General features: G+C 46.5%; 1 protein-coding gene and 1 pseudogene across 1 annotated transcript; both read left to right on the forward strand.

Annotated features, from left to right (window-relative positions):
* The first annotated feature begins 4,377 nt into the window (after nt 1–4,377).
* On the forward strand, nt 4,378–10,678 carry LOC128836775 (pepsin B-like). Its single transcript, XM_054027358.1, has 9 exons — nt 4,378–4,504; nt 4,804–4,957; nt 5,557–5,674; nt 6,706–6,824; nt 7,776–7,975; nt 8,514–8,636; nt 9,164–9,308; nt 9,914–10,012; nt 10,330–10,678. The coding sequence occupies exons 1-9, from the start codon at nt 4,449–4,451 to the stop codon at nt 10,480–10,482; spliced, it is 1,167 nt and encodes a 388-aa protein (XP_053883333.1). The 5' UTR covers nt 4,378–4,448; the 3' UTR covers nt 10,483–10,678.
* A 1,327-nt stretch (nt 10,679–12,005) lies between these two features.
* Nucleotides 12,006–17,826, forward strand: LOC128835680 (pepsin B-like; annotated as a pseudogene).
* The last annotated feature ends 742 nt before the right edge of the window (nt 17,827–18,568 follow it).

Below are 18,568 nucleotides of genomic sequence, written 5' to 3' on the forward strand. Positions count from 1 at the left end.
CAAGAAAGCCCAATTTGGCCCCATCATTTTACCACTGAGAAATGTCCCTGGGCCTCTATATTTGGCACAAGGAAGGTCATGAAAAGCTTTTAGATGTTGTCATGTGCAAGGGCTGTGAGCTGGGGTACTTTGTTTTAGTTTCCAATGCCCCTCATTTCAGATCCAACTGTTTGCCACCAGGAAGCACCTTGGCCCATTGTGGTGGAATGCTGAGGAGCATGTGTTGCTATGGCAGAATCTATAGGGAGCAGCGAGTTGGAAACGTCCTTGTCTGAAGGCTAGGAAAGGAAAGTGCTTCATAAACTAGCCAGAGGGCATGAATGTGCCAAAGCAAAACTGAGAGAGAGTGCTAATGTTGCCCCAGATTTGTGGGGGAGCTGTGTACCCCAGATTTTGGTCACGCTAATTGCAACCATATTGTGTGCATTCAGCCAGCATGAATTAATAAAACAGAACACCACATAGTTAAGGGTAATTTGAAGAAGCAGAGCTCATGGAAGCAAGGTCAAAGTTACCTGTAGGTTTGCAGTTTCTGCTAATTAGAATGGGAGGCGAGGAGAAAAGAGTCAACATATTGAGATTGAAAGAAAATAAGTGGATGAAAACCTTGAATTTGGATGCTTTTGAGAGAGAAGCTTATTATGACTAAGATTGTTAGGAATGTTTGTTGATAAGTAGTTTACTGAAGTTAGGAGAGGTGATGATCCGGTAGAGCAGGGGTTCTCAAACTGGGGGGTCAGGACCCCTCAGGGGGTTGTGAGGTTATTACATGGGGGGTCGCGAGCTTCAGCCTCCACCCCAAGCCCCGCTTTGCCTCCAGCATTTATAATGGTGTTAAATATATTTTAAAGTGTTTTTAATGTATAAGGGGGATCGCACTCAGAGGTTTGCTTTGTGAAAGGGGTCATCAGTAAAAAAAGTTTGAGAGCCACTGCAGTAGAGGGTCACTGTGTGTTTTTGTAAAGTTATAAAAAGACTAGATAATAGAGCGTACTTTGGAGCAGTTCTCTGAAGCTATCCTATTAGACTCTTTCCTGACACCTTACTCCCCAGTGAGGAAGCGATCAGCCATCCTCATATTCCAAACCAGTCACATTGAAATAATGTGGCATTGGGCTGCTAGGAAGACGATCCTGTCCTGATAGTGCCCATCACCAGCAGATAAAGAAAGAGATCTTAAAATGGTTAAAGAAAACTTAGTTTGATAGCATCCTGTCAGGCAAGAAATCACTTATCAATGGTTGTGGTTGTGAAACCCTAATTTCTGTATTGTTTTGTCTTTGTGGCCCCCACTTTTCTGTTGTTAATCTGTCTGGTTCTCTAATTGTTTCTGTCTGCCGTATAATTAATTTTGCTGGGTATAAGTTAATTAGGATAGTGGGATATAATTGATTAAAGAATTATGTTACAATATCAACAATGAGTCCGGTGGCACCTTGAAGACTAACAGATTTATTTGGGCGTAAGCTTTCGTGGGTAAAAAACCTCACTTCTTCAGATGCATGGAATGAAAATTACAGATGCAGGCATTATATAATGACACATGAAGAGAAGGGAGTTACCTCACAAGTGGAGAACCAGTGTTGACAGGGCCAGTTCAATCAGGGTGGATGTAGTCCACTCCCAATAATAGATGAGGAGAGGCAATTCCAGGAGAGGCAAAACTGCTTTTGTAATGAGCCAGCCATTCCCAGTCCCTATTCAAGCCCAAATTATGTATTGTAACATATGTTACAATATATTAGGATTGGTTAGTTAAATTTCAGTAAAATGATTGATTAAGGTATAGCTGAGAATATTACTATATAAACTGGGGTCAAACAGGAAGTGGGGGAAAGGGAAATTGGAATCATGTTTGCCAAGGGGAGGGGAACGGGAATGGGGAACAGGGACACAGGCAAGGCTCTGTGGTGTCAGAGCTGGGAAGGGGGACACGGGGTAAACGCTCTGTGGTGTCAGAACTGGGAAGGGAACACTGGGGAACAGATACTTTCGGTGTATAGAGATAAGCTTGACTGGTGTGAAGGGCTTTGGAATATGCTTGCTTGGAAACTAACCTCAATAAACATCGCATTGTCTGCGCTTCGGACTTCTGGTCTTCTGCTTTCTGTCTATGTGACAAGAACCAGGGGAGAGGGTGAAGGGAAAGCCCTCTAACATACCATCTCAGATTCTAGGTAATTATATGGGATGTTCTAAGCCTATTGCTTATGTCTGTGTGTGCATAAATCTAATAAATTATAGTTTTAGATAAGAGCACACTGACTTGTATCAATTTTCATCAGCTGGAAGCGCTGTGTTCCCATTGATTTATTCCTGACACTGACTGGCGTGAAACTATTACGTTACCACTGCTTTGGGTTCTGAAAACCCTGGGTAATGCTATTCCCAATGCACTGCTGCCTGCGCCCCTGTTGCTGTCCGATGTCCCTGAGGCCTCCTTGTATTACATCTGTTCAAACAGAGGATCAGTAAAAAGCTGTTGTCAGGTCATGTGTGATCCAGCAGCCAAGTAGGGGTTAAAAAGGTCCACCTGTGTAGCTACAGGGATATCTTGGAGAGTTCCCGGGGGCCTCACCCTTCCTATTATTTCAAGTGGCAAGAAGAGAGAGGCTTACACTACACACAGTCAACCGGTGGAGCGCCTTGCCAGAGGATGTTGTAAAGGCCAAGACAATAACAGGGTTAAAAAAAGAACTAGATACGTTTATTGAGGATAGGTCCATCAATGGCTATTAGCCAGGATGGACAGGAATGGTGTCCCTAGCCTCTGTTTGCCAGAAGCTGGGAATGGGCGACAGGGGATGGATCACTTGATGATTCCCTGTTCTGTTCATTCCCTCTGGGGCACCTGGCATTGGCCACTGTCGGACGACAGGATACTGGGCTAGATGTACCTTTGGTCTGACCCAGTAGGGCCATTCTTATGTTCTCACAATGAGCTTTGTCCTGAGATCCTGTGCAGATCTAGGACTGTGGGACTTCTTGGCCCCTGAGTTCATGTTACAGAAGGTGAGTAGGTGTCAATGACACTTACCTGTGTTGAAGTAACTCCTGAGGAAGTTGGGGCCAGATTGTGATGTCAGACACAGTGCCCTCAGCTGCAATCAGTGGGAGTAGCTTATATCCTGTCCTTGGAAAACAGTTCCACAAAATTCTAATCCTGGGTTTTCCTGCTTCGGGTTTGCTGAGAGATGGTAAAATCCTAGAGATGACAAGGCAGTTAGGAGTTTTCATGTGTTGGAGCAGCTCAAGATTAAGACTGTGGTGGAGCCTACGGTTTACCTTTTCCTGGTCACGTGTTAAAATCACAACACCTTTTCTTTGCTAGATTTTACCTCATTTCAGGGCTTATCTACATGTTAAATTATTGCACTGCAAGTGAGGGCGTCGATCTACAGTGCATCTTTTTGCCACACAGTAATGGCCACTGCTACAGCGCACAGAAAGTCTCAGGGTACAGCTTGGTGCATTGTGCTTTCAAATAGTAGTATGCCAAGCCACGTTCTCGCACTTTCAGTGTGCCGGAGCAGCGTCTGCGTGGGATGTTACTGCATAGCAAGATGGGGCCTGTAGCGTCACACCCTGGCTGGCTGCACCATAATTTGCCATGTAGACAAGCCCTTAATACCATGTGTTAGCTTTTCTAAGGTAAGAACACACCTTTTTCCTAGTGGTGACAAGGCCTTCCAGCACTAAGTGACTTCAGATTAGAGCTGGTTGACAAGATTTTGTCGTAAGTTTTTTTTGTTTGTTTGTTTGTTTTAAACAAGCAAATGGCTTTTTAACGAAAATCGAAGCTTGCTCCAAATAAAATTCTGATTTAAAAAAAAATTTTTTTACAAAAGAAAAGAAATGCAAACACTTGACACTGTTTTTTGTTTAAGCTTTTGCTTTTTGATGGAAAGTCAAGAAATTTTGATGCAAATTAAAATTTTTCCCTTTCATTAACATTTTTTGTAGGAAAAAATAAATTTTATATACATTTATACACTTTATATAACTGCCCCTTCATTAGTATTATCAATTTCCATTCAGTCTAAAGAACATTTTCCTTTGTTTTTGAAAAAAATGAGACGGTGTTTGAAGCAAACAGATAATATTCCAGTGTGTTGATTTTTTGATAAGACATTCCTTTGTCAGAAGCAGAAGTTTCCTTCTTATTGGACCTCAATCATTTGATCTTGCTATTGAAGGCATTAATTGCTTTATAATCTCAGCACCCAAGAAAAGAAATGAATTTGTAAATACACAGAAGGTGTTGACATTAGATTAGTGTGGTGAGATAGGAAATTGGGTGTCAGCAATTAATGGAACAGGGGGCGGTATCCTGGGGACAATGCTCATGGTATAAAAATAGGGACTCCATATCACAGACTTCAGCCCACTTTTGCTGTGGTGGCTGACCCATTCTGTACACGAGCCGGCTGGTGGAGAAATCAAGCACCATGAAGTGGCTCATTCTGGCCTTGATTTGCCTCCATCTCTCAGAGGGGCTTGTGAGGTGAGTATCCCAGTGCCGGTATTGTAGTGATGAGGACATAGAAGTACCCAGATAGGTAACAGACTGACATCAGCATTTCTGTATTCAATTAAGCCATGCCCTTATCTTTCTTTAGACCTTCTACTATTTCTGTGACATGGGCAAATCTATTTATGCCTCTGCACGGCCTTCCTCACTTTGGGTGGTAAAACATTGACCACTAAGAGGTCTGCAAGATGAGGGAACAGCATCATGTCAGGTGACGGAAGGATGAACGCTTTCCTTGCTGATTTCTGAGTTCTCTTCTTCATTCTGTGCAGAGTCACGCTGAGGAAAGGCAAGTCTGCCCGAGAGGTGATGAAGGAGAAGGGAGTGCTAGAGGACTTCCTGAAGAACCACAAAGTTGATCCAGCCAGAAAGTACTACTTCAATAATTACAATGTTGCTGAGGAACCAATAGCCAACTACCTGGATGTGAGTATTAAGGCTCTTTCTCTCTTCCTTGGCTGTTGTTAGCTCTAACTAGCTATTCCTTCTTTATTACCTACCTATGCACATAATTACCTAATGCATTTATGTGCTTGTATGGTCCCATTAGAGTAGTACCTATTTCTTGTTCTTTATGGCGATAAGTCAATAGAAGGTTTTGATCCCGCTTCTCAGACCTTGGAAAACTGTAAGTATTTGTAGAAAAAGCGGCGCTTGGGTTCTGCTGTTTATTTTCTGCTCGGTTACTCTGCTGTATGTTCTCTGGGACATTTCCAGAGAAAGGCGTTAGGATTGTAGTATAGGACTGGGAGTCAGAAATCTGGGGTCTGTTCCTGGCTGTGCTACTGAATTCTGGGTGAGCTTGGGCAAGTCACTTCCCCTCTCCATGACTCCTTTGTCCAGTATGCATCAGGGGAATAATGGTAAACATCTTATCTCACCCCTTGTGAAGCTTAGCTCATTAATGGCACTAAAAACCTTTAGGATCCTCAGCTGGAAGTAGTTAGAGAAGGGCAAAATGTTATTTAAAAATGATGAATAGCGCAAAGGAATCCACCTGCCCACACGTCTTCTCTTTTTTGCAGTCCTTCTACTTTGGACAGATCAGCATTGGAACCCCGCCCCAGAACTTCTTGGTTCTCTTCGACACCGGCTCCTCCAATCTGTGGGTGCCCTCTACGTACTGCCAGAGCCAGGCCTGCAGTGAGTACTGCTCGGCTCCTTAGCGTTCGGTGGGGGCATGTCCTGGGTACATTGTTCCTGAGAAGCATAGTCAAATTCCAACCAGGCAAGAAGAACTGGTCCTCTCAGACAGGCTTTGGGAATGTCATACACCTGTATCTGCTACTCCCGTTCTGGGGCGCTTCACTAAGCTCTGGCGACAATATGGATCGCTCTTTCCTCATAAAAAGATACTATGGTATTCTAAAGTTGTTGTCGACAACGTCAGCAGTGATGCTGCAGTGTATTCTGAAGTTCAAGGAGTCACACTGGGAGACAACTACTGCTTTGAATGGCACAACTATTGGCCAGCCTTCAGCTGATGTAAATTGACATAGGTGCATTGATTTCAAAAGAGTGACACTGATTTACAACAGAGGATCTTGCCCAAATTTCTTAGCTACTCTGGTGATGGGGGCAATAGAGATAAGAAGATAGATAATATTGGTGACATAAGCGCTTATCCCAGTGGTTAGTGCAGGGGTCAGGCCTAAAGGTTAGAGGAGAGGGTGGTAGTCAGGAATTGAAGCTCAGGGTCTGAACTGGAGTCAGAGGCCCTGTGCCAGAACGAAGGGTCAGAGAGCCGAAAGTCAGGTTTCCTGGAGCGAGGCAAGGCAGGAGGCACAGGAGCTATCATAGCCGTAGGCAAATGCTTTGAGCAAATGTGCTGCTGCTGCCTTAGGCGCTAGTTTGCTGACTCTTCACAGCAACCAGGCAGCCTACCACAGGCCAGCTGTGCTCATTAGGTTGCCCAGAGACTGGCTCTGCAACAGCCCCTGATTCCTGACAGATAGGTACATACAGAAGACGGACTTTAAAAAAGGAGGTGATGCAGTTTGCATTAGTGCTCATCTCTGTTATGCAGAAACCGCTGGGCTAACTCTTGGATCTGTTCTTTCACTCCATGGGAAGTCAGCTGTTGGGAAGGGCTGCCCTGTCAGGCTACTCAGTCACCAGGTGGATGGGAGGCGGTCAAATCCAAGAGAGTCACCATGATCTTGTTTTGAATCCAGCCAATCATGCCAGGTTCAACCCCAACCAGTCATCCACCTTTTCCAACGATGGACAGACCTACACCCTGAGCTATGGGAGCGGCAGCCTGACTGTGCTTTTGGGTTACGACACGGTGACGGTAAGTGAAATACGCACCGCCCTATCCTGCATCGTCGTTCACACAGTCCAAGACCAGAAGGCACCATCGCGATCACGGAGTCTGACTTCCTGTATAACACAGCCCATCGCGCTTCCCCAAAATATTTCTTAGAGCAGATCTTTTAGAAAAACAGCCCATCTTGCTATCAAAATTGCCAGTAATGGAGAATCCACCACAATCCTTGGTAACTTGTTCCAATGGTTAATTACCCTCGTGGTTAAAAATGTATGCCTTATTTCCAGTCTGAATTTGTCTATCTTCAATTTCCAGTCATTTGACCTTCCTCTGTTAGCTTGAAGAGTCCATCATTAAACATTTGTTCCCGTGGAGATACTTTTAGGGTGTAATCAAGGCACCCCTTAACTTTCTCTTTAAGCTAAACAGATGGAGCTCTTTGAGTCTATCACTATAAGGCATGTTTTTTTAATCTATTTAAGCTGCATCTCTCAAATCATCAGACTGCATTAGTATGAAAAACAGCAGAGATCACTGATAAAACTTTTCTCTAAAATATGTGACACATTGCTCTAGTTTTACTGCATGGGACTTGGGGACATTTATCTAAGGACCCTTTATGAGCTAAATGAATCCATGATTGGATTCCATTGGTTTCAGTGTTATGACACCAGGGATGAATTTGTTCCTGTACATTTGATTTTTATGTTGTTGATTGGACCCTGTTAATACAGGACATAATAAGGGCTTGTGTACATGAGAAACTTGCACCAGTTTTAACTTAAGGTGTGAATTTAAACCGATTTAGTTAAATCCGTGCAAACCCCAGTGTCGACAGTCCTATGTCCGTTTAAGAGTGGCTTACTTGGGTATAGCTGAATTGATCAGAAAGATAAGAGGGCACAGTCATCTGATTTCGTTACCGTAATTTTGTGTAAAATTCCAGGTTAGAGCAATTGTTTTCTTCCCTGCTAGGTCCAGAACATTGCCATCACCAATCAGGAATTTGGTCTGAGTGAAGATGAACCTACCAGCCCCTTCTACTATGCTCATTTCGATGGGATTTTGGGAATGGCTTATCCTGCCATGGCAGTAGGGGGCTCCTATACACCTATGCAGGAGATGTTGAAGCAGGGCCTGCTTACTGAACCCATCTTCAGTTTCTATTTCTCCCGGTAAGATCTCTCTCAGTACCCCTCTCTCTGTCTCTATTACCACATATAACACTCTATTTTCCCATTTCTCTTTCACATTGTGTCTATCTGTCTATCTATCTATCTGTCTATCTATCTATATCATATAGCAACTCACCCACCCACTTTATCTGACTCTATTTATCTATACACCACCCACCCACCCACTGCTCTGTCTCTTCACCCAGTGGGTGACAGGGGATGGGTCACTTGATAATTACCTGTTTTGTTCATTCTCTCTGAAGCATCTGGCATTGGCCACTGTTGGAAGACAGGATACTGGGCTAGATGGACCTTTGATCTGACCCAGTATGGCCATTCTTATGTCCTGTCTGTCTGTCTACTACCATAAGTACCCCTCTGTTTATTTTCTCTCTGTCTAACCATTGACCCCCCCCCCACACACACACACACTACACATACCATCCCACCTCCCATCCACATATATGTTACAGCTCCTGCTCCATTGGAGGGTAGTTTGTGTAACTTATGTCTGACGTGTAACCATGTGTGTTTCCAGCCAACCAACATATAATTATGGAGGAGAAATCATCTTTGGAGGCATTGACACCCAGCTGTTCTCTGGCCAGATTACATGGGCACCCGTGACCCAAGAGGTTTACTGGCAGATTGGTATTCAGGAGTAAGTTCTGTTTGCAACCCCTCCCCCCCCCTTTATTAACATAGGCAGGAGCCTTTCTGGCTGTAATTAGTGGAGTCAGTTGCCCTGTGTCAACTCAAACTCTCCGTGGAGGAGGATGAATTCGGATCAGGTCTGGATTTCAGGCACCCTTAAAAGGAGTTTGGATCCAGATTTTTGGTTCTAGTAATAAAAGCTCCTAACCTAGGTTTCTATTCTGCAAACCAATTTGAACTTTAAACACGGGAGGAAATCCCATTCATGTTAATGGGACTTAAGCGTTTACTTAAAGTGAGGCGTATGCTTAAGTGCTTTGATGAACAGAGATGGGCTTAAGCTTGTACTAAGAGTTAAGCATGTGCTTCTGTGCTTTGCTGAATCGGGGCCAGGGACAATGCTTGGCTGTATAGAATAAGGGTCCTAGGGCTGCCGGTTATTGTGTATCCAAAACCGGGTCTCATCCTGCATCAGAGGCAGTTCCTTTTGCTGACAAGTTGCTATAATGAGGTTTCTTGTATTTCCCTCCTGAGGTTCGCTATCGGACAGCAGGCGACTGGCTGGTGCAGTCAAGGCTGCCAGGGCATTGTGGACACCGGGACGTTTCTGCTCACCGTCCCACAGCAGTACATGGGGGACTTCCTGCAGGCTGTGGGTGCTCAGGAATCCAATGGAGAGGTAGGAGCAACAGGTGCCTTGCCGTGCTGCCGACGACATCTGTGAGGGATTTTGCAATGCCTGACACGAGGAATTTGAGACACAAGAAGATGAGAATGATGGGCTTTTGGGTGATCATACAAGGGTTCCTAGAGGAGCTCAGAGTCTTAAAGCTGGTGATGGCACTAATTACATCTGGGGAACAGGAAGTCTCTCCTGAGGTTGGGGAGAGAGCTCCTGATCTCCCGTTCCCCAATGTAGATCAGAAGTAACTCTACCGACATCTGTGGGCCAGACCCGGTTGGTGTAAATCAGCACAGCTGAGTGATGCTGATTTACCCCAGTTGAGGAGCTGGCACAGTATAAAATCAGCAGGAGATCTGAAGCCAGCGTGGTGAACGTAACCTTGCTGCTGTTCGTTCCCATGCAAGGCAGGGGAGCGTGCGTGGGGCTGGGGAAGCTGCTGCCCATGGGAGGGCGGAGTGCAGCAGGGCGGTTTCTCCCCTCTATTGGATAGAAGGGTCAATACCTGGTAGTGCTACTCGCCTCTATTGGAGGCCCTGTAAGGGCAGCTTCTGCTCTCGATTGTCACAGTTGTAACCTTCATTTGTCTTTCATTTCCACAGTACGTGGTGAACTGCAACAATGTCCAGAACATGCCGACCATCACCTTCGTCATTAGCGGATCCCAGTTCCCACTGCCCCCCTCTGCCTATGTCTTCAACGTATGTATTATTTTAACAGCGTAAAACACTTTTATCTCACCGAGACAGTGACCCAGCAGGGAGTCAGAGTTTCTGTGCAAATCCAGAGACCTTTCTCCTGCACTGCAGCTCTGTTTGCCTGTCTTTCCTACCAGCACTCTAAATAACGGGGTGGTTGCATTCCAACACTGTGAGCTTGTAGGGCCTGCTGCCGCTCCCATCAGTCACTGCAAAGCTGCCACTAATTCTGCTGGGCCTTCCGTGGCTAGCCTACATAGCCCTCTTCCTAGTCAAACAACAGCCCTGATGCAACCTCTCTCTGTTTTTCCTCCTGATAGAATAATGGCTACTGCTCCGTTGGGGTTGAGCCCACATACCTGCCTTCCCAGAATGGGCAGCCCCTCTGGATCCTGGGAGACGTCTTCCTCAAGGAATATTATTCTGTCTATGACATGTCCAATAACAGAGTGGGCTTTGCCCCATCAGCCTAGACAAGCAGTTCATCAACCTGAACCGGACGAAGCCTTTCCCCTTCCTCTTTTCCGCTGGACACTGACGGAATCAGACTAAGTTCATATGGACAGATTGCATCCTTCTTAATATGTCTTCCGTAGCTTTTCTTTGGCTTGCATGCAGCAATCAGTGCTCTCCAAATGTATCGTTACAAATAAACTGCAGTGAATCCAATGGTCTTGTGTCGTCTTTGGAGTTTGTTGAGTGAAGGTTGAGCCCAGCTGTCTGTTTGTGGGTCCTGCAACCTTATGATGGTGCACACACTACTCACTGGGACACAAAGCAGCAAGTTAACCTCTTTGGGTCTGTCTACACTGCCGTAAAACCCCTGCAGTACCGAGTCTCCGAGCCCAGCTCCGCTGACGTGGGCTGGGGCTGCAGGGCTACAAATCACAGTGTAGAGGTTCTGGCTTGGGCTCTGAGACCCTCCCCACTCGTGGGGTCTCAGAGCCGGGGCTCCAGCCTGAGCCTGAACATCTACACTGCCATTTTTAGCCCCGCAAGCCCGAATCAGCTGAGCCAGGCCAGCTGTGGCCATGCCCTGGGTTTTTTTATTGCCGTGTAAACGTACCCTCTGTTATCCACTCTGGGCCAGACTTTTGAAAGAGCTGGGCACTTAGGGTATGTCTACACTTCAATGTAAGCCTGGGCTCAGACCCAGACTTGAGCCCAAACCCCTTTCTGTCTACACACAAATCCTATCATGAACTTTCCTATTATAAATCAACCTCTGTGGTCTATGAGGGCCTGCTTCCGGACAGTTATAGCAACCTGCTTCTGGACTGGCAAGGCTGCCCCCTTGCATGTATTGTTACACTGGAGGGTTAGGCCAAGCGGCTCACAAAGTTCCATATGCAAGTTCTGGACCCGCTGCTGGTCAGCATGACAATGTGATCCCACCAGTCTGTGCTTGTGGCCCTGCTCCAGAAGGGCCGGTCTGCATAGGGGGTGTCAGCGGCTATACCAGCTGTATTGAGCCTCATCAGCTGCTTCACATCTGCAATGTCTGTGTCCTCCTGATCCATCCATAAAGTCTGCCTTTGGTGGGTCAGGAAACGCCATCAAAATGTCCACCAGTAAGTCATGGAAGCTCTGCCCGTTTCCTGACACAGGAGTGAAAGCGCAAGCCACAGAAGCTCTTCAAAAGGCGCCGCCTCCATGTTGCTGGCACCGGTAGATGGGAGCACACAGACCAAAATGGTGGCTCTGCAGGCTGTCTTAGTGGACTGTTCAAACTTCCTGTAACATGCTGGGTATGTTACAGGCAAGATTTCCCACTCTACACCACGGTCAAAGGATTAGAGTAGCCACATTTCAGTAGGGTGCTGGGGAGTCCAGGGAATGGTTGATTTGATTCGCGTTTGCGTGCTGCAGTGTGGGCACCAGAGCCCCAGGTTTGCACCCAGATTAGAAAATTCTTAACATAGGGTTAACCATCAGTAGTTCCCAAACTGGGGTTCACGAAATATTACAGGGGGTTCTCGGGGGGGAAAAATCCCTAATGGCGGTCAGAGCTGTCCCTAAGCAGATCAAAGCAAGCATATCTATCACACCGAGGAGACTGAAACTTCAAGACTCCTTATAAGAAATGGAAAGGGAGGTGGATATTTTTTGCTGTTTTTAAAATGAAATAGGCAGCTAGTATTGTTTTTAAAATTATTATGAAGAACAAGTTTAAGCTTTGTTGTAACGTGCGTTGTTTGCCTGGACTGCTCAAGACCTGAATGCTTGTGTAGGAGGAACTCTGAGCAACTCTGAGTTGGCTTCTTAAATACCTTCATGGTCACAGGTTGTTAAAGTTTGGGAACCACTGGTGTAGATGCTCAAGGCTGGAGTTTTTAAGCCAAGGTGAGCTGACTTGAATCCCACTAACCTTGGGCTTACATTGCAGTGTAGACAGACCCATGAAAACAATGGAGAATTCCGCCTATATTCCTATTGGAAACCAAATTTCTGAATTCTCTTTCTTTGCACAGCTGTGATGGAGAGGCTGATAGTTACCTAGCTTACACAGGGGGCTGGGGAAGCTTCATTCACTGATATTTGTAATATACTTTGAGATTCTCAGATGGGAGAGGGCGTAACAAAATGTGGTTGTGGTGAAGGAGGGAAGGGCCCTCTGTGTTTCTTACCCATGTATAGTACTCACATGCTGTAACACTGCATGGACATCCTGAGGCTCTGGTTCTGTTCCTAGCCAAGACTATCCTAACCAGTGGAGTGGTACGTGGTGCCCCTGCCTTCTCATAGCCGCACCTCTGCAGATTTAGTTTTGCCTGAGACTCGTTACTGTTTCACACGTTGCCAGTGCAGAACCTAATACGGAAACACAAGCTCAGCCTTAAAGAAATGATGGACTAGAACAGGGGTGGCCAACCTATGGCTCCAGAGCCGCGTGGGGCTCTTCAGAGGTTAATATGCGGCTCCTTGCACAGGCGCTGACTCCGGGGCTGGAGCTACAGATGCCAACTTTCCAATGTGCCGGGGGGTGCTCACTGCTCAACCCCCTGCTTTGCCCCAGGCCCTTCCCCCACTCCACCCCTTTCTCCAAGGCCCCTGCCCCTTCCCCCAAGCCTGCCATGCCCTCACTCCTCCCCCTCCCCCACAGAGCCTCCTGCGTATGCGAAACAGCTGATTGCGGGAGGCGCTGACTGGCAGGGCTGCCGGTGGGTGGGAGACACTGGGAGCAGGGTGGGGGGGCTGCTGACGTATAACTGTGGCTCTTTGGCAATGTACATTGGTAAATTGTGGCTCCTTCTGAGGCTCAGGTTGGCCACCCCTGGACTAGAAGAAACCATGAGCAGCAGCTGTGCAAACCCTGCGTCCATTGAAGTCTGTGGGAGTGCCACCATTGACTTTAATGCGCTCAGGATTCGGAGGTGCAGTGCAGACAGACAAAAGCAGACAGCACTGATGAGCTGTTGGAGTGGCTGAGGATTCAGGACAGAGGAAGGTTCTGTTATGTGATGAAGCTGATGGTGGGGAGCTGGCTACTAAAACATCGTCATTTACCAGTGGATGGACGAGACAACTCCATCAGCCATGAATGCAGCATTAGCTAATTGGCCTTTGGGCACCAGTGAAAAGGGGCGTCTGGCCAGGAAAGCGAGAGAGACATTAGATACTACAGTATACAACATGGTTGAGTCTGTGTCCAAAGCATGTCATCACTTACTGCACTACTAGAAGGTGCTCAGACACTATAACGATGGGCATGGGATAAGAACTTCTATAGAAAAGAAATTTCTAGAAGGTGCAATGTGGCTTTTCTGCTATTCTGTTCCCTTCAATGTGTGTGGGGTCCATTGGATGCGACCTAAAAATCAGGATGGTTTAATTTCAGGGCACTTTCATAAGGTGAAGGATTTTCCCTAGAGACCTTGTTGTCATTATCATTACTTAATATTGATATTACAGTAGCATTTAGAGGGCTGAATTGAAACTGAGGCTTATTGTGCTAGATGCTGTACAGATATATAAGGTACGGGGCAGCAAATTAACCCCTCTGAAGCAAAGAGAGAACACATCCCTGGTCTGACATTTTGATAGGAGCTTTCTCTATGCTGAGCAGCAGTTTGGATCGCAATCATTTGACCTCACTATCTTAGAAACATAAGCCTGGCTTAATTTGCTTAAGCTACATTGAAATAAAGCTAACTGTATATCGAAACAAGAGCATTCACCGAGGGGTTTGCAGTGGTTTAATTAATTGGTTGTAAAAGCTTTTTAAGTTAAACTAGTGCAACTTTTTCATGGAGCCATGCTCTGACTTAATCAGAGCGTGGGTCAGTTAGGAATAATGTTAGCTACACTGACCATTACTAGGCATAAGTTCCACAGCTATACAGATGCCCCCCGACTTACGCAATCGTTCCGTTCTGGAAAGCCTTGCGTAACTTGAATTTTGTGCAAGTCGGAAACGTATACCCATATGTTACGCAAAAATTTCTGCAACTTGAAAATCCTTTTTCCATAAGTGCGAATTTGCGTAAGTCAGGTCTTGCATAACCTGGGGCGCGTCTGTATATATAAAAACAACAAGGAGTCTGGTGGCACCTTAAAGACTAACAGATTTAGTCCTTAAGCTGCCACCAGACTCCTTGTTGTTTTTGTAGATACAGACTAACACGGCTACCCCCTGATACTTGTATATATAAAGATATAGATATTCATTTGCTGTTTTTCGTCTATAGAGTGGCCTTGAATTTTCTTCTCTGAGGCAGTGTGGTCTCCACTAACTCCCGCCCCAGATTAAGAATATGCAGCTGTTAAGAAAAGCAGCAGATCAGCATCTAACCTTTGTGAGATGCTTCATCTCACTTTTTTGAGCATCACTTACCCTTAATAATGAGACAGTCATTTGATTAAGTTACCATCATTTTGTGTAAAATTCTAGTCGGGCGCAACTATTTTCTGCCCCTCTAGGTCCAGAACATTGTTCTCAAACACCAGGCATTTGGTCTGAATGAGGATGAGCCTCCCAACCCCTTCTGCTATTCTTATTTCAGTGGGATTTGGGGGATGGTTTATTCTGGCTTAGTGATAGCAGGACACAACACAGTTATGCAGGAGATGGTACAAAGCAGGGCCAGCTTACTGAACCCATCTACAATTTCCATTTCTCCCGGTAAGATCTCTGTCTCTCTTGCTATAATTCTCCATATCACCAAATGTTGCTTGTCTGTCTTTGTGTCTGTCCATCCCTCACACACATCCATCAACTAAACCTCCATCTCCATGTCTTTTATGTTCCCTGCCTCACAGAAGGGTAGCTGCTGTGCATCTGATCCTTGTCTGATATCTGTTACCATTCGTGTTTCCTGCCAGCCAATGTATAATTATGGAGGGGACATCATGGTTGGAGGCGTTGACCCTCAGCTGTTCCCTGGTCAGATTACATGGACATCTGTTACTGGCAGTTCAGTATTAAGGAGTAAGTCCTGTTGGGAAACCCCTGTTATCAATGTGGGCATAAACTTTTCCTTCTTATTGTCCGTGGGGAGCCTCTTCAGATGTCATCAGTGGAGTCAGCTGCCCTGTGTCAACTCATCCTCTCTGGGCAGGAGGCAGAACAAAGGAAGAAACATCTGTGCCGTCCTCAAGATAAAATGGAGGGATTACGGCTTAAAGAGAGGTCTGAACTTGGCCCAGGTGAGCTTGGCATCGGGATCTGGATTTCAGACACTCTCAAAAGGTGCTTGGAGCCAGTAATGATAAAAGCTTCTATCCTAGACCCCAGTTCAACAAAGTTCTTCAGCATGTCCTAGACGTTAAATACAAGAAAGCCCTTAAAGTTAGCTGCATGCTTTGATGAATAGAGAGGGAGATAAGCATGCACTGAAAGTTACGCGAGTGCTTCTGTCCTTGGCTGAATCAGGACCAGTGACAGTGCTTGGCTCTATAGAATACGGGTCTCTGAACTGCAGGTTATCGAGTATCAGAAGCCTTGTGCTCTTGGCTCAGCCTGTATCAGAGGCATTCTCGTGGCTGACAGACGTGTACAGTGAAATCTCTTGGGCTTCCCTCCTTAGGTTCACTATTGGACAGCAGGCGACTGGCTGGTGCAGTCAAGGCTGGCAGGTGGCTATTGTAGACACCAGGACGTTTCTGCTCACCGTCCCAGAGCAGTATATGGGGGACTTCCTGGAGGCTGTAGGTGCTCAGCAGAACAACCAGGATGTAGGTGCTATGAGTCCTTTGCACAGATGCTGAGGATGTCCTCTGAGGGTTTTTGCAATGCATGATACAAGGACTCCAAGACCATAAAGCTGGGCTGTGGTGTGTTCAGGCAAAGATTCCTAGAGGACAGGGCCAGCTCCAGGCACCAGCCGACCAAGCACGTGCTTGGAGCGGCACCTTGTAAGGGGAGGCCAATCTTGGGGTGGCGGGGGGCGCTCAGGGTTTTTGTTTGTTTATTTGTTCTGTTTCGGCGGGGCGGCGCTCGGGGGTATGTGTGTGTATGTGTGTATATATGTGTGTGTGTGTGTGTATATATAGGTTTGGTGGGGCAGCACTCGAGGTTTTTTTTGTTGTTTTTGTTTCGGCGGGGTAGGGCGGCGCTCGGGGGGGTTGTTTCAGCGGGGCGGCACGGCGCTCGAGGCAGTTGTTTCGGCGGGGTGGCGTGGCACTCGGGGGGGAGTTGTTTCGGCGGGGCGGTGCAGCGTGGTGCTCGGGGCAGTTGTTTCGGCGGCGCTCGGGGGGAGTTGTTTCAGCGGGGCGGCACGGCGCTCGGGGGAGAGTTATTATGGTGGAGCGGTGCTCTTTTTTTTTTTTTTTTGCTTGGGGTGGCAAAAAAGTTAGAGCCGGCCCTGCTAGAGGAGCCCAGAAGCTGGAGACTTAAAGCTGTTAACAGCATTAACTACATTTGCAAGTAAGTACAGCAAGTCCTTCCCTGAGTTTAAATTTGGAGAGAGAGTTCCTGACCTCCCTTATATCGCTGTAAATCAAAAATAAATCTACTGAAGCCCGGGGGGCCTGTCACTGAGTGGTGTACATCGATGTAGCTCTGCTGAAGCCAGAGGAGTTATGTTGACTAACCTCAGCTGGCCCAGTGTAAAATCAGCAGGAGATCTGAAGCAGGATTGGTGAACGTAACCTTGCTGCTGTTCCCGTGCTAGGTAGGGGACAAGGGAGCATGTGTGAGGCTGAAGAAGCTGCTGCCCGTGTGATGGCAGAGTGCAGCAGGGTGGTTTCTCCCCTTTGTTGGAAAGAAGCATCGATACCTGGAAGTGCCAATCTCCTCTGTTGGTAGGCACTGCAAGGGCATCCTCTGCTCTCGTTTGTTACAGACTTAAACCCTCTGTCTCTTTGCTTCCAGAGAACATGGTTGACTGCAGCAATGTCCAGAACGTGCTGGCCATCACCTTCCTCATTAATGGATCCCAGTTCCCTCTGCTCTCCTGAGTTTCGGTGCCGATTCAGAGACCTTTTCCCCCATGCTGCAGCTCTGTTAGACTGTCCTTTCTAACAGCACTCTAAATGATGGGGTTAGTCTTCTAGCAATGTGACTTTCTAGGAACCTGCTCCTATCAAAGCCACTTAAATCTCCCAGTGTGTGTGCCAGAGCTTCAGGGTTTAGGCTACGTAGTCAAACCACAGCACTGAAGCTGCCTCTGTCTGTTTTCTCTCTTACAGAAACCTGGCCGAGGTTGAGATCACTTACTTGCCTTCTCAGAACGGACGACCTCTTTGGATCCTGGGTGATGTCCTTCTCAAGGAATACTCTTCTGTCTATGACATGGCCATCAACAGAGTGGGCTTTGCCCCATCAGCCTAGACAAACCAGGAGTCAACTGGACAGGACCACGCCATTCCCTCTCCTGTCTAAATCTTCTCTCCTGGATGCTGATGGAATCATACTAAGTTTATATGGACAGAGTGTATCATTCTAAATGTATCACGGGTCCTGTGTGAACCTGCCTTCTGCTTTTGTATATTAATCAGTGCTTTCTAAATCTATGGTTGCAAGAAAATGGCAATGAGTCAAATTGTCTCTTGTCTTCTTTGGCGTTTTGTTGAGTAAAGATTTAGCACAGCTGTTTATTTGTGGGTCTCACAGCCTTCTTATTGCACACAAACTAGTCAGTGGGTATAAAGCAGCAAGTTAATCCCTCTGTCGTATGTTTCTGGTCAGACTTTCAAAATAGCGGAGACCTCCGTAGCTTCCGAGTGAGAACAGTGGAAAATCCCCACTATGTTCCTGTTGGGAATCATGGGTACTACTCTGTGCTGAGCACTTGTAAAACTCCTGCCATTTCATTTAGGTTCTTAAATGGGAACTGAGCTTTATGGAAAATATGGTCCTTCCTAGTCCACTTTTAATTTTAAGGGCCACACTTTCCAAAACAGCCTCTGAAATGGCGCTAGCAGATTTCCAGGTGTATGTTTTTACATGGACAAATATCAGGTTGGAGCCTTAGCTAGCGTAAATCAACCTAACTGCATTGACTTCAGTGGAGCTGTGGCACTTTGCACCAGCTGAGGATCTGGCCCTTGCATCTTTGCACACAAACTGGATTGGGGAAGGGGAAACCTTGTGGTTGAGGCACAAGACTGGGGCTCGGG

Source organism: Malaclemys terrapin, chromosome 4 (assembly GCF_027887155.1).
Source record: "Malaclemys terrapin pileata isolate rMalTer1 chromosome 4, rMalTer1.hap1, whole genome shotgun sequence".
Taxonomy (NCBI): Eukaryota; Metazoa; Chordata; order Testudines; family Emydidae; genus Malaclemys; species Malaclemys terrapin.

Coding starts and splice junctions, on each gene's coding strand:
- LOC128836775 (XM_054027358.1), top strand. CDS start 4,449: ATGAAGTGGCTCATTCTGGCCTTGATTTGCCTCCATCTCTCAGAGGGG. Junction 4,505..4,803: donor CTCTCAGAGGGGCTTGTGAG/GTGAGTATCCCA, acceptor CATTCTGTGCAG/AGTCACGCTGAGGAAAGGCA. Junction 9,309..9,913: donor CTCAGGAATCCAATGGAGAG/GTAGGAGCAACA, acceptor TCATTTCCACAG/TACGTGGTGAACTGCAACAA.